The 17172-nt window shown below is 27.6% G+C and overlaps 2 protein-coding genes across 3 annotated transcripts; both read right to left on the bottom strand.

The window, feature by feature from the left end:
• Positions 1-4138: 4138 nt before the first annotated feature.
• Positions 4139-4965, bottom strand: LOC129968944 (28S ribosomal protein S7, mitochondrial-like). The gene has a single exon (XM_056083309.1). It carries the CDS (start codon positions 4845-4847, stop codon positions 4158-4160), a length of 690 nt encoding a protein of 229 aa, XP_055939284.1. The 5' UTR covers positions 4848-4965; the 3' UTR covers positions 4139-4157.
• A 3984-nt stretch (positions 4966-8949) lies between these two features.
• Positions 8950-16914, bottom strand: LOC129969469 (mitotic checkpoint serine/threonine-protein kinase BUB1 beta-like). 2 transcript variants are annotated; one of them, XM_056084052.1, is made up of 2 exons: positions 16776-16914; positions 8950-13422 (listed from the first exon to the last, which is right to left on the bottom strand). In XM_056084052.1, exon 2 carries the CDS (start codon positions 13412-13414, stop codon positions 9710-9712), a length of 3705 nt encoding a protein of 1234 aa, XP_055940027.1. In that variant the 5' UTR covers positions 13415-13422; positions 16776-16914; the 3' UTR covers positions 8950-9709. The 2 variants fall into 2 exon arrangements, with proteins under 2 accessions (XP_055940027.1, XP_055940026.1); XM_056084051.1 differs by lacking the exon at positions 16776-16914 and adding an exon at positions 16648-16764.
• Between the last annotated feature and the right edge of the window lie 258 nt (positions 16915-17172).

Genomic DNA, 17172 nt, shown 5'->3' with positions numbered 1-17172 from the left:
AGTTTAATGGAGTTATCTATAAAATTTGTATTTTATGTATATTATGTATTTATGTATTATGTATGTATTTTATGAACTTTCTACGATTTCAGAGAGGGTTTGTTTTGAAAAATATATTCTCCAGTATCCCCCTCCCAAGTACGTTTTTCACATTTTGCTCATTCAAGAACAGAACAACTTCAAAAATAAGCATGCTGAAGTATGTTTGATAATATACATTCCTATCTTTGTGTCACTTTATAATAAACCTAATATTAAAAAACAATGCTACAGATTCAATGTGGTATCTAACAAGAAAAAAATAGCAGATTTCGAAGGGAAATATAGAAATGTGCTCTATTTTCTTTCCAAAATATAGTTTTTAAATTTTAGTACCTTAAGTGAAAAAAAAAGTAGTGTGCAATGCCATAGTCATCATTGAAATGCGTGAAAGGAATATCTTCTTTCTGTCCCAAGAATTTTTTTTTCTCCTTAAAATTTGTTTACCTGTTTCAAGAAAATATTTCTTCCAACTATTGCAATAATATTTAAATACAAAATAGTTTTAGAATGTATATGAACAATTATTACCTGTCTTTCATAACACATTTCTAAATTTTTTAAATGATGTTTTCTATGCAATTATACTGTTTATTTTATCAAAAATTCAACAACCACTGCATTATTTTCATTTAAAAACTTAATGATTGGGCAGTAAAAGCAAGCAAAAAACAAATATTTAAAAAATGCAACTTCTATATAAATGATTTTATATACAATTGTAATAGATTTATCCTTAATGAAAAATATATATAAATTGCAGTACTTAGTGATTTGTTCATCATGAAAAATTATAAAAAATAGCAAACAGAACTTAAGAGTCATGATGCCAAGAAATGGCCCATAAAAAATGAGTAATTTTAGTAATTAAAATCTAACCAAAAAAAGACATCACACTGTATAACAAAATGAATTAATATCATTATATTAAATTTCTAATTAAAATTATATTAATAGAATGACTGACTTCATTTAAAGAAAGAAATGATTTGAAAATAGAAAAACGCTTTTCTTGATTTTTTAAAAAGTTATTTTATATAAATATTCATAAAAAAAATAAAGAATGACTCAAATTTACAAATAGCCCAAAAGAACAGTCCCAAAGACATTTGGTTGTCAAGTTTTAAGATAATTAAATGAGTGAAAGAAAAACAATGGTGAGAATTACAACTATATAAACTTAAATAATTGATTCAAGATTTACATCAATCGGCATTGTTTTCTCTGAATTACAAAAATTATTAACTTTTTTGTATATAGAGAGTGCAAACAAAATTGAAGATCTGTTAAGAGAGAATTTAATCTTCAGTTCTTTTCATCAGAACTGCATTAAACTGAAAGAGAAATTATTTTATGAGATCCTATTTATCAACTCTCTAATTTTCCATACTACATTTTTCAGTTCTTCTTGGTGAAAACATTCACATATTTTCATAAAAAAATTCATAGAAAAAATATTTTATTTTACAAAAATTTTATAAGATTAAAATTTTTGATAACATATCACGGATTATCAGTTTAAAAAAATGTTTCCTTCATGACCAAAATTAATTTATTATAACTGGCCCTTGGAGAGTTGAAATAAAATTATATGTAACAACTATGAAGTCAACATAAATTTATTTATTTATTTATTTTTTTTTTTTTGTGATTATATTATATAAACCAGAAATTATATATATATATTCATTTGTTTAAAGAATAAATTTTGATTCACACTATCTTACTTCTACAAACACAACATTTTTAGCACTATTATTTTTAAAGTGTATATGCAATTAGCAGAAATTCTTATAAAATAAATAACTTTTAGAGCATAATTTTAAGGATACATTAGATTTGAATTAACAAGAGAGCTTGTTTTGTTATGTAAATGCATGATAAAAATTAACTGACCAAATAGCTGTGGATAACAACATAATGGTGAGAGTCAAGCAAATTAAATCCAAGAAAAGCACATTGTAAATATAAAGAAGGCATATCTCATCACTGAAGATGGGATTATTGCCACAACAAAAGTGTAGAATAACCTCAGGCTGGTCATTTATGCTACTTCATAGCTCACAAAAAGCATAGTTCTGTTTTACACCATTCAATTTTTCACCACATTCATTATTAACAATTACAACAATCTAGCAATGTTAGTCCCTCCTCCCATGAATATTCTGCTCGAGTACAGCACAAACTTTTCTTGGATGAACACTCATTCCAAGTAATAAGGAAGGATGATAACTGAGAAAGGTTGAATATTCGATCTTCCACAAACCGACTGGTTTCAAAATTCACATTCCTTTTCTTTTTTTTTGTATGGAGTGGCCCTTGAATCACTGATTTTATACAGTAACATTTTGTATTCAAGATCAAGCAGCACCAATCAGCAGATGCATATTGATTGAGCATCTTCACTAAATATAATTAAAGAAATTTTCAAAATATCATATGCTCCAAATATTTATTTGAAAACAAAATGAAATTACCTTCTGAAATAAGTTTATTTATGAAGTGTAGAATCATACCTTAATTATTAAACAATTCAAACTAATTTTTTACATCATTAAATTATTTAGCAATATCAATATTAGGATAATTTTTATAAAATACTACAAATCAAAAGAACTATATATAGATTTGATATTAAAACTATGGTAGCCTGGCTATTTTTAAAATTATCTGCATTGTTTTAGTTAGGATATGTATATTTTCCCCCTGACATCATAATTTTAATCATTGTTTATTAGCAGTTTTGTGTTAAAGTTGAAAAACTGTTTTCTATCAACATAAAATATATAGCTCTTAAACTTGGATTGCAAATTTAGGTATGGTTATAAAATCATAAATGGAGTTGTTAAAACTTGCACACAGTTTTCTTATTTCAAATCCTTCATAATTTGCAGGCAAAAATAATTTAAAATTTATTTAAATCATCATGAATTAATGTTCCATTCCACTATATATTTTACTAACCCAAAAGCATAATATTAGCAATGATTTGGACAGTATCAACTTACAAATATTGTTAAGCAGAGTTTACGTTCAGCCAACTACAATGCAATCCAGTAAGATCACACATGCAGAGGAATTACATATTAGCAAGTACTTATCCCATTGAGATAAGCACTTGCTATTGTCCGTTCTTTCATCACATACATGATCTTAATGAAATCTTATAACTGGCTGAATGTTAACCCACCTTTGGCCCTAAAAAATATATATTTTATTATTTATGCATAAAACTTCTTAATTTAAAGAATTCTGGTTCATATTTTGTTTTCTAACTTATTTTATCCATATTGTTAAAAATGCAAACAATTTAATTCATTAAAATCCAAAGTTGTTTTTTTTAGAATAATTTATTAAGACCTATTATGATATTTTAAGAAAATTTAATCCATTAAAATCTATTCTAATTTTTTAAATTTAATATTTTCTAGTCTTATGTCATTTAATTTTTGTTTAATTGAAACAACAAATCATCCTAATAAAACAGTAAAATTCACATAAAATGCAAATTGATTGAATATATGCAAAGTTAAAACAAGTTAAACAATATTCAATATTGCAGTAGCCTAACTGATTCGGAGTTGTACTCAATGCATAATAATCTATGAACCTCACCTTTTTGCCATAGCAATTGCAAAACAAATAATAACCTGAGATTTTAAAGCAAATTTCGAGAAATAAAATTTTTAGCAAATTTAAAATTGAAGTTGATGAAGAAAGAATTAGCAAATAACAGAGATTTTAAAATATTTTACTATCACAATACATAGCCTGATTTCAAATGGTTTATACATTTTTAAATGTAGTTTCTTAAACTATTCATGATTTTTTTCTCATCCTTTTCCACCAATAAACTACATATATGGAAGTTTACTTAGTAAAAAGATACCTAAGAAAAGTTTTTCATTCTGTGCTTTAAAACTAGAAATCATATTCTTCAGTAACTTTTATTACAATATTTTAGACATATTTATTGATATTTTCTTAGTAAAAGTAACAATATTCAACAGATTTAAATTTTCAACTATTAAGCAATAATTCCAATGTCATTAAAACACTTTGAACAAAAAAAGTATAAATTTCAGAATAATCAATCGAATAAACAAAAACACTTTTATTCAAGACCATCGATAATGAGCATATGCTTTGTTGGTTTCACACAATTTATGCAAGTCTTGTTTTCTTTTGATAACACGTCCTTCTGAATTGTAAGCATCCAACAGTTCTTTTGACAATTGATCAACAAAGCTGATAGGACCCTCTTTATCCCTTGCAGCCATGACTAACCATTTCATGGACATGAATGTCGCTTTTTTATTAGTAATTGGAACAGGTACTTGGTACGCAATACCACCTTTTTTAATTTTCATGACGCTTAGCACAGGTTTACAATTTTCAATTGCTTGTAGAAATATTTTTTTAGGATCTAACTCAATCGAAGCTTTTTCCTCTGCAGATGCTTTGTGATATTTCGAAAGTTGTATGAGTTTGATTCGCGTAAAAGTATCAAACACCAGTTGTCTAGCGAGGGTACGATTAGCCCACTGCATGCATACGTTGGTAAAATGTTTAACAACCGGATCATCATAAAGTGAATTTGTCAAGTTTGAAGGTGCCGGTTTAACAGGCATGGCCTTTAAAGCTTCAAGTTTTCCATCTACTTCCAATTTTGCTAATTCTTCTTTATTCGCAAGAGGATCAAGATGCCATTTTGGAATCATATAACCACTGCGAACACCAGATAGTAAAGGTGTCCACATTGTATGATATTTAAAAGTTTTTTGCGCAAGAATGCCTAACGAAGCCATTTCTACTATTTGTTTACCTTTTAACAAATCTTGCTGCCATTTTCAATTAACGCAATTCAGTTCACTAATACCAGATATATTTTTTATATCAAATACTCTAATGTGTCGATATTTCTGCTTCAATAATTAGCACGTTTAATTTTCACAATCACCTCGTAAAATTTCTCGTGTAAAATTTCCATACAATAATTTATAAAGCATTTTAAAATAAGGAGGAATTAATTTCGATTTATTTGCCACGCTACGTCTTTAAAATAGAACAGAATAATTTGTAACTATTTATTTTCGCAGTGATAAGTATCATACGCATTTTCGAAAGATTATTAAAAGTAATTAAAAAAATGCATCAACAGATCGCTGTTTTGCTGACCTACATCACAAACCGGAAACGAAGCAGTATCAAAAGAAATGTACTGATAAATTTTTTCATGTCTGTTTAGATTTCATCAGTGAAAAAAAAAATCTTTTTTGTAGTTTTAATCATTAAGAAATTATCAGATGTCACCTAGCATCGTATTTCTTAACTTATAAACTGAAATCTAAAGATCCATAAATGTTAAAATTTATTTAAAAAATTGCATGGAATTAATAAACATCTCCACTGAATCTGCTCTCAAAATGAAATGCATCCTGGGGAGTAGTGAGCATTTCATTGTTTCAGGGATCGAGACATTAAAAACAAGTATTACATGGTGTTTTAATTTACGAAAGTGCTCGTAGTGTTAGGTATAATAATTTTCAATTGGTAAACTATATTGCTACAGACTATCTACAAACCAGAGTTTAGAAAATATGAGAGCAGGGGACGATGAGCTTGAAAAGTATTCAGTAAAATTAATAATTTTAGTAAATCAGGAATGAAAATAAATTCAAAACATTCTGCCAAGATAAAATTATTTTTATAAACAACTTTTAGCGAATCTGAGTTTGCCTACGATATTAGTTACATTTCATTTCAGCTAAATTCTTTACATATAAATGCATGATTCTATTAACTTTTCAGATTGTGATATTTTAATTCTGGTATTTATGTCTGTTCATTTTGTGTATTAATTTTTCTAAAGGAGACCAGTTCTTTTGACATCACACTGCTTTATTATCATATCTAAATTTAGCAGTATTGTAACCTTTTTATACATTCTATTAGCTACATAGATATTAAACAAATCATTCCTTTTTGATCTTCAACAATGGAAGAAGATCGCACAGTTAAATATTTGATAAAACAATGTAAGGATTCAGGAAAAGTTATTGAAAAGACTTTTTGAAATTTTAAGTGCAAAATTCATTTTTGTACAATAATATTTTCAGGAGTTATCAGGGGAAAATGTCAAAATTCAGCTAAATAAATAAAAATATTAACAAAAAAAATCTCTTGAGATATATATTCCCACCCATATATGCCAACTTTGATAGCTGTAGGTCAAACAGTTTTGCCTGTAGTGTATCAATACACATACATTCATTTTGAATAGTAGTAGTGATAATTTATTGTATGAGAATTTTCTTTCTAACAAATTTTGGTTTATAACTTCAGGAAATTTTAATTGAAGCTATTTGCTTGCCAGATCATGAGTATACAGAAAAGTAAATAATCTAAATATATTTTATAGTTAATACCATTTGATTATAGTTGAAACTGACTAAATAAGAATCCAGATATGAAGATGATATTAGAATAATACGAAGTTGAAGGTAAAATTGTAAATTAAATGCTACTTTTGAAATATTTACAAAATAAATGTAAGCATTTCTAGTTCAACATGTAAACCTTCTTGTTTTTTAAAAGAGATTCTACATCGGTTTTACTGATTCACTTGAAAATTCTAGAATAAAAATAAAATGCAAAATAAATTTATTAAAATCATAATAAGTATTATAATTATTATTATAATAAAGATAAATTTATATATATATTATTCCATTTCATTTAGTGTGCAGATGTAATAAAATTTTTACGAGAATATCATTGCATATTTTATTTCCATAGCATACAAAAAATTTTAAATTTCTGTTATAAAGTTCAGTTAAAAATAAATCCAAAGAATAGGAATATTTAAGGCGAATGCTTCAAATGTTCAATAGGGGAGAAAAATGCTTTGAATTTTTATTGAAACTGAGTAGATTTAAGAAATTTTTAGTTCATTTTAATGTCTTATAAACATTTCATGCATTCTTTCGATTCTATTAAGTGATTTACAAATTATTAAATCCCCAATGTATGTATAGGAAAATAAAACAATTAAAATATTAATGCAATTTTTAATGAATTAAAAATTACAATATTAAAAAATATTGGTGAAATTTTTATTTAATTTAGAAGGCATTTTCAGTATATTACTTCTTTTTCAGAAGTGACAGTATCTCTTCAAGCTTACTGGATAATATACTTAAAACATATTTTTTCCTTTTACTAATATTTAGATTAAATCAACACTAGGATCATTTTTGGGGGCATTTCTATGGATCCAAAATAGATAGTTAAGACTGAATAGTTGATTGATTGTGTTTAAGAGATATTTTGAAATCCTTTACAATATTCAGATTTATTTTTCAAAAATTTCAGATTTTTTTATGAATATTTCTTAATGAAAACAAATGATTTTCGTTAAAAATTTATGATAATGTTACCGTTTGTTGCGATTAGAGACATTTAGTTATAATAATGTGACAGCTTTTATTATAATACAGTGCTTTTCCAATGCAGTTTTTTTCTTAAAAAATTAAAATTCCCAATTTTGTTTATTGAAATAAATACGAATACCAGTAAATCTCTGCTATGTTTAATTTAAAATTATTTTATAGTCATTATCATATTCTTAAATATCTTTTAAGAAATAATTGTTTTCATTTGGACAATTAATCAGAATAGATTGTATAATTTAGTTTGATAATAAAGTAATATCAGCTTTTAAGCTTAAACATTCTGAACTAATAAGATTAATTAAACGTAGCTTATAATTTGCCAATATAGCTCGATTATGAAGTGGAACTAAAGATCATATATTAATTTACTCAAAATTTAGATCACAAAAACTGGTTACATTAAAAACTTGTAATAGTTTTTAGACATTTTTAATCAGATAAGGAAAATAATTTATACAGGTAACTTAATATCGATTAATTGATCATCAGAAAAATGTTACATTTTAGTATTCTATTTTATTTAATTAGATTGATTAATGAATAGAAATAACTGAATTAATAAGTAGAGATTGATTAGATGGCCCCTCCCATTCAAATATATTTGTCCTAATTATTTAATTAATTCATTTTATTCTCATGTCTGATTCCAATATCCTAAATGGGAAGTGTAGTGTGATTGGTAATGAAGGAAATCTAGTTTTTCCAGGGATTTTCGAATTGAACTACAGAACTTTTTTCTGATTTCTTGAAAGGACAGAAATTTTTTCCTCCCATCAAACTCTCTAGCAATAAGACATTTTAGAATTTATGCTCTGAATATATTGATGCCTTTCTTATAACTTTTGAATAAGAAAGCAAAGCTTGGAACTTTTTTTATTTTAATTAATCTAAAAATTTAACAATGAGGTGCTTAGAAACTTAATACATTAGTTACCTTATGAAACACTGGCATATATCGGGAGGCAAGAGAGAGAGATGTATATATGCCCTGTGCATATATATACCTTCATACCATGAAGACAAAACATTTGTGCAATCATATTAATTTTAAAGTTAAATACAATGAGGAGACAAAAAAATAATTCACCCACATGGCATGCATTTTCAGTATGCATATATCGATGGTTAGTTACTTTAATATAATAAACATCCAAGTAATTATTTTAAGTATCTGATTTAATAGAAATAATATATGGACAGTAATTAATTTTTTAATTTATCATTAAGTCACAAATATGTATAATAATATTTCATAACTGTTGTATATATTCATATAAACAAATATTATTTAAAAGTACTTTATATTAAATGGTATGCTTTAAACAATATTTGTTAATATAGATATATATATTTTTAAAAATCTATGGTAAAAATGAAAAAGACACAAAATTAAAAAAAAAATTACTTTTATTGTTCTACACTAAGAATATTTTTACATATTTTAAAAAGGCAGATATGTAAAAAAGTAAATGTCGCATTTAATTGTTAAATTTTTTTTAAAAAAAAGTTACAGGATATATACATGGTTACACATTCTAGTATTTAAATAACTGAATAAAAATACATGAATACTGAATTAATACTACGACATACATTTCATTAAAAGTTTTTTAACTATATTACAAAATGAGCAAGCATGTAAGAAAAGTATGAACACAGATGAAATAGGCCCAGTTCAATTACAGTCGCAAATTCTGATATTTTATGTCATTGCTGTATACCTCCTTCAAACTAAAATTTTATAAACTGGAAAGTTTTAAGAAATATTTATGCTAAAATATATTTCCCTTTTTAACAATTCTTTATTGTCCTTGCATCAGCAATCAGTCTCCCAAGATTTAATTTTTATTATTTACCTTACAATTAAAGAAACAGGTGAGGTGGTGCAACATTCAGTTCTAATGAATAAATATATTCTTCACTAATTTCAAAGCAGATGTAAACTTTTATATTTGACATATATATAGTCACACATATAAGACTTAAACAAGAGAAATGCAAAACTAACTAGTAATTAGATTTACAAAAGATTATTAACACAATTATATAAAGAAATGAAGGATAAAAATTAAGAGAAATTTTGTTTAAAAAAGATAGAATACAAAATATAACATAATTAATAGATTTATACACTATATTGTCATTCAATACAATGTAAAAAAAATTTTTTTAAGGGAAAACTCCTTACATAAAGACTTAAAATACTTTTGGTGAAATTACTTCCTTACAAAAAAATTCAAGAGACGTTGAAAATTCATTTTAAACACCTGTGCATTGTTTTTTAACTTTGATTCAATTAGACTTGTGTACTTTAATATGTTTGGCTCTTGATAACAAGCTGGTATGTTTAATAATTCATCAAATAATGCAGACCAGAGAGTTTGGTCCCAATACCTTTTAATGTTCTTTTCAATTGTCCATCGTCCTTGAGGATTCTTCTTCACTTTCATGTATTCCGAAAATAATAGTACATGGATGCAATTACAAAGACCATACCAATCAATCTGGAAAACCCATGGCTTTCTCTCTTTCATTTCGATACAACCATCCTTTAAAACATTTTCAAAACAAACACCATTTTTGAAAACTTTGAGATCAATACTTCGACCAAAGTCAATTATTTTTAAGAAAACAGTTCTTTGCGACATACTATCCAAAACATCATGATTTGAAATATCCCGTATCAAGATGTTATCTGGTTTAATATCTCCATGGATGATTTGACATTCATGAATCTGAGACATGATATGAAGCATTTCAAGAGTCAGGTACATTGTAATGCATTCTGGCACACAGAGTTGTTGCTTCTTATAAAAATTTGCAAGATCTAATAATGTACCTTGATGACTGAATTCAGAAGTTAAAACCAAAGTATTAGAATATCGATGGGCTGAAATAATTTCCATAACTGAGCTTCGAACATCTGGGAGCTTTTTCAAATCTGTTAATCGGTTGTGCAATATGTTACAAATATACAATTCCCAATCATTAGACTTTTTGCACACTTTTAGAGCTACCTTTGAATTAACATGAGTATTAGGCTTTTGATTTAGTCTTCTTTTTATTTCTGCTTCATACACTTTACCATAAGCACCTTCACTTATTAGATTTTCTACTTCACATATCAAATCACCAACCGTTATTTCATCTCTCAGTTCTAAGGTACGAAGGGCTTTCTCTGTGGTATGCAAATTTGAGCAATAATCAGTTGGCAATGACTGAAGTATTTTGGTATTCAAATCTGCATCAAAAGGATCAATGTTGGTACAATAAATATCTTTTCTTCCTGCATTTTCTGATTTAGATTCTTCTTGACTAATATGTGTATCATTGGATCTTTCAGCAATTGGTTTTTTAAATAATCCTTCAATATTACTTGCAGATTTTAACTCTTTTACATCATTCTCTCCCTTTGTTGTTGCATACATTGTTTTTTGTGATAGTGCTATTGGTTCTTTCAAAATACCAAAGGTGTTTTCTGTATCATTTGTACATTGGGTCAATTCTGGACCTGGAATAACTGATTTTGGCTCCTTAAATTCATCAGATCTAGAAATATGCTTCTTATTGTTGCTTTTTTCTTGACTGAAACATTGTTCAAAATGACTCAGTCTTGTGGCACTTGCAGAACTACCAGATGATGATGATTTGTAAGTCTCTCGGCTACATTCCATAATTACACTCAGTTGACCTGTGTATCCTCGTAATGTACTATGATCTTTCCCAGATAATTTGCATTCAGTTTTATTTGATTGTTTAGAGCAGGTTGCACCATCTAAAGTATTCTGAATTGGAGGCAGGTTATAGCCTTCATAAGATGGTTGAACAGATTTTGATGAATTATCTTCGTCTTGTATTGTTATTTTTCGCTCTGTTTTTACACGAGAACAAGGGGTTGAAGCTAAAAATGCTGCTGCTACAAACTGCTCTGTGTTACAAGGTGGAATCAAAGTTTCATTTTGTAAGGGTTGATTATTATTTTCTGTGTATATAATATCCTCCTCTTCATCCGATTCTTCTTGATCTTCTAAAGGTACAAACATTATATTTTTAGAAGGCTGCAAAATGCCACTCAGTTCACGTTTATTTGCTTCTTGGATATAACCTTTTGGTGGTATGTTTTCAACATCTCCCTTCTCATCTTCAAAATCATTAGTCATTGCATTAGCTTTCTGTAATTTAGCATTTTCACTCAATTGTGTTATAACCTCTGTAGGATCCTGAAACAATTTAAAAGGTATTGGTTTAGTTGATGGTATAGGTTCAAATTGTTTTGCTGAAGCATTTTCTCTAGTAGATGTATCTTTTACGATGGTCAGAGGATCATAAAACACAAGGTTTCTTTGATCTTGAGATGCAGACATTTTAGATTGAGGAAGATGTGGCCTTTCATCATTTTCTGAGTAGATATTGGGTGTATCACGAGAAATGGTATCATTATAAAAATCTCGTACAATACAAGATGCCTCTCTGAAAGTTGATGTTAATTTAGAATTAGGAAATGGTTCTCTTTGATTTGAAGTCCTATTTATGTCCTTGCTGTTTTCAGCATCTGATTTATCATTTTGGAAGTTCTTTGAACATGATGTGCCAGTGTTTTTCTTCTCTGGAATATTATCTGATTCATTTGAGGAGCACTGTTTAGTTTTTAGCAATTGTACTTCTTGCTTTAATCTGTTAATTTGTTCTTGTTGTTCATGCAGTATTCTTTCTTGTTCAGCTAACTTTCTTTCCTTTTCGATATCTTTCTTTCTCTTAAACCATTCTGCAGCTCGAATTTCTTCAAAAGAAAATTCCTCAGCACCTCCATAGACCTTTTCTTTATCATACATTGGTTTTTTCATTGGATCTGGTGGCTCAAACAAAGCCAAAGGAGGAGCAGCAGGTTCTTTTCGAGTACGTAATATATTGGAAACTTTCGGAACTGATTTTGGAGTGTTCTCTGATGGTGAAAATTCATCACGGTGTAGTTTAAATCCAGGAGTAGCATTCTGTACTGCCCTGCTTGCTGCTGGCATTTGCTTAAGTTTTACTTTATTCCATTTGGATGGCTTTTTTTCATTTTCTTTTGAATTTTCTGAATGTAAAACAAATGGTGCTAAGTTTTCTGACTGTACTGGAAGAGAAGGTTGAATGTTTTCCCCACTGTATATTTTGAAAGGTACCTTCCCCGAAGGTAAATTACTTTTTGGTAGAGGCTGTTGTCGACCAATTGTCATATTAACTTTATTGGGATCCATTACTCTGTCTCCTACTCTTACAACTGGGGCAACATTTTTCTTCTTTACAGGCTTTAAAACAGCAAATGCAGAACGACTGGGTTCTTCACTATTTTGCACCTGTTCAGAATTTTCCATCACTTTAGCTGCTACTCTCATTTCAAATTCTGATCGGTATGATTTTAATTTCTCAAAAGGTTCTGCCTTGCGCCGAATTCCCTCATTTAATACTTGATCAGCTTTGCTAATGCTCCCTTGACTTTCTAGTTCCCAAGACCAAGCAGTAAAAAATACAGCAGATTTGCAGCCAATTTTATGACTGAACATATAATTATAAATTTCTGTTGGTTTTGGTGCAATGTTGGCAAATTTGAGCCATATTTCAATAAAGCGATTGTCATCATAATATTCACTTTTATCTTTCATTATAGAAAGACATTTTTGAATGAGTTGTTCAATATGACCATCCCGTCCACCCTTAGGATAATTCTGCTCTACCCATTTGATATATTTACACCATATTGAAAGTGGGTCATCACCTGTGTACGTACGTAATTCATTTTCAAATGCTTGACGCTGTTGAAGTATAAGATCTTCTGGATTTGAGGATAAGGCAACCTTTAAAACTTCAGGTTTTCTACCTTGCTGCAAAGGTTGAATATTCTCCTTTGCAAGTTCCCATTCATCATTTGAAGCAGACATTGGTTTGCCTGAAAACAGAAAATTATATAGCTATGCAATTAACATTTTATCTTAAGCATAAAAAAAGTTATTTTTAAATTTGATCTCCATCATTCTAATCAATAATTTAATACTATAGCAACATTTTTATTCAATTTAATGTTTATATAGTATTTTTTTAAATGCTGCTTTATTTAACACTAGAATGTCCGTTGGTGTCGATTGGACATCAGGGCCTATTTAGTTTGTTCTTTTTTCTGCATTTTTGCAGAGAATTTGAAAAATTTTCGTGACTTTTAATAATTTTCCATGGTGATTATACAAAAAAAGTTTTGTGGTTCTAGGTTAATTAGGAGAGATTTTACAACTAAATATGCCTTTAACATCTGCTGATGTTGTTTTAACACCAAGCAATTTATGATAGTAAATAGCTGTCATTCAACAAAAAGTAGATACCATTAGTAAAACAAACTTCCCAAAGTAAGCAACTGCACATTTGCACAGTGTAATCTTGAATGCAATGTTATTTGGTTCACAGCAGAAATGAATCAATTATACTAAAATCATTGTGTCTAAGTGTTTTGTTTCACAGCCTTTGCTTATCTGTTCAAAAAAAAAAAAAATCATTAGATTTCTAAACTAAACTTTGTGCAGAGCAGACACCCTAAAATGATGGCTCGTAGAAAAGATCTAAGCTCTCATGAAATTGCTAATTTTTTGCAAGAGCTTTCTGAGGAGGAATCAGAAGGTGGACAGCTTGTCTTGTTCCAATTTAGATTCCAATGAAGACATAAGATTATGTGAAAGTGACTGCGAAGAATCTGAAGAAATTGCAGATGAAATTGATAATATTCCATTAATAAATACTGAATTTAAAGAAGTTACAAATTCGCTAAAACAAAAAAAGTGCAAAATTAAAGAGTGTAATCGAAATGCAACTAAAAAAAATGTACGTCTCTTGCATAAAAATAGTGTGCGGAAAATGTACAGGAAAAATTGAATATCATTGTATCCATTGCAAATGAGGTATGTACAAAATATTATGCATAAAAATGATACATAATGATTAAAAAACTTGCATTCTTACAAAAATTATGATTTTGCTTATTACACTAATATTTATGAATATTATTTTTTTATTCCATTTTATAAGATTAAGTAATTTGTTTTGTTAGTTTTTTTATATGAAGGATCATAGTATATGATAATTACATGAAATAATATTAAAAATTCTAAAAACTAAACCCTACTGAACAGTACATTTTATATTGCAGTGTCAAAACAACACCAGTTTAAGGCTAATCGAAATCTCAGACATTCTAGTGTTAATGCAAATCTTTGTATACATAAAATTTAACATGTGTTTATATGTTTGATCTACATCATTTCTGCATAGCTAGGAAAAATTTTGATGAAACTTGGTGCACACAAATCCCTCATCAGCAGACTAAAAATATTCTAGAAATATAAAGGAAGGAAAATATAAATAAAGTCTTTGCAGCCAATAAACCAGGCAAAGTTTTAATTTAAAAGATATTTATAAAATAATGTTAAATAATGAAAAAAAAATAATTAAGAAAATGAAGGCAAATTATAACTGTTTCTCCAAAATCTGTATATCTATTACTAAGTTTATTTGTCAATAATAAACAATTCCACTATGACCATATTGTTTTTTAATGATTCTTATGAAGACTTTATATGTCACATCCTACTAATCAAGAATTCACTTATAATAAGTTGCAAAAAAATCATCAAAAACTATTTAGTGCAACATATAAACTAAAACTATAAATGATTTAATAAGTCATTAATTTATTTATCAATATCAGCACAATTTAAAAAGAAAGTTACTTATGGTAATGTCATATACAAAAATGACAGTTAATACAGATAATCATTTATTTATAAACTTAAAAATATGGCATATAATATTAAAATAAATAATGACACAAAAACCTAAAAAGACGGTAATCTGATGTTGTACTGTATCATCCTACTAACACAGAACTCAGTCCTACAGAAGCATCGTGAATCGCACCAATTTATTTTTTTTCAGACAATAATTTTTGTGATATTCGAGCTTTGATTTTTGTTAACCGGGCACAAGCTAAGAATCCGTTCAGGAGCATACGCCAGAAAACAAACCTCATTCCTTCCTTCCTCAGACAATAAATCATCAAATGTGTTATTCCTTTTCTTAAATGCCTTATTATATTAGTTAGTATGGCAAATTTTCAGAGGTATTTCTAGAATACTTTTTTGTCTTGATGAGAATCTGGTACTCAATTCTTCTGTTTTACCCTAGCTCCATATTCAATATTTTGAACGTCATACAATATCATACCAATATTGTTCAATGTTTTGAGCTACTGGAGATTCTTCCAATAAGAGAGTAGGGTAACAGGTTTCTTCAAAAGGTGGAAAAAAGTCTAACTAACTCTGTCAAAACTCACTAAACTAATATAGTAAGAGATGTAAAAAATCAACACGTTTGAAAACAATTGGCTTGCGAAACTTCTTTCTAAAATCAGTTTATGTTTTTGGTGCATTTTGTTGATTTATAAATAAAAAAATTAAACTGTATAATCAATGCATTCATAAGTAAATGTTGACCAAATACACATATTGTAATGAAACTACTTCTTAAACTAATTCATGTTTATTTATAAATTTAGATATTTATTTGATACAGTATTATGTAGAATTTTTCTTTAGCAATATTTTAAGTGCAGCTGAATGTTGCTAAAAGGATATCACTCTTTAATTATTGGCAATTGTTAAAGGATGGTAGTTTACACCAGAAAATTCTTATATAAATGATGAAGCATGTGCAAAAAAATTGGTTGTTAAAACTTATATTACTTTAGAGGGGGGAAAAAACTCCATATTTTGATTTGCATTTATCTATTTTCTGAACATACATGATACATTTTGAAATTAACTAAATCATAATTTAATTGGTTGTAGCTTGAAGGATATGTATTATCTATCTACTGGAACATTTAATTACACAACAAATGTGAAAATAAAAGGATAAAATAGAATGAATTAATAAAAATGAATTAATTTCAAGAATGAAAATTACATTCATTGAAATAAAAAAGAAATATCTAGGATTAAAAGCACAGAATCAAAATTTTTGATTTATGCCAAGAAAATATAAATTGGAACTAATTAATAATACTTTCAAAAAGTTACAGATACATTAAAAATAAAATTTACTATCTAATAGTTATCAGATAATTACTCACAGGAAATCAGCATTAATTACAATCATTAAATTTACTTGTCAAAGTAGCTGTTAAAATAAATCATGAATCTCGCCGACTTGCAAGCATTCAAACGGTAACGGATTTTGAAAAATAGTGAATCTGCTTACCGAATTATATTATTCTCTCCAGATCATTTAAAACACTTAGAATAGCTTATGAGTGAAAACAGATGGGATTTCAAATTTCATTAATTAAAATAAAGCCATTTTCAAAATATAACGCAAAGGACAAATTTCAAATTCTCCGGGAAAGATAAACCGATTACGATTACGATTGAGTTTTTTTTTTTTTTTCATTACTTTTCATCAATAAGTAAAAATTAATTTATTTCTCTGATTTGTCAATAAAAACAAACATTAAACATTAATGAATATTTAGAATTGAATTTTTATATTCATTTAATCTCAATTTATTCATTTAATTTACTTTCTTATATTCATTTAATTAATTTTTTTTATATTCATTTCATTTTGACTGTTTTCCCTCTCTACCTCCCATTCCGAA

This window comes from Argiope bruennichi, chromosome 5 (assembly GCF_947563725.1).
Source record: "Argiope bruennichi chromosome 5, qqArgBrue1.1, whole genome shotgun sequence".
In the NCBI taxonomy this organism is placed as follows: Eukaryota; Metazoa; Arthropoda; class Arachnida; order Araneae; family Araneidae; genus Argiope; species Argiope bruennichi.
Note: the sequence above shows the minus strand (reverse complement) of the source record. Positions and strands in the feature narration are given on the sequence as shown.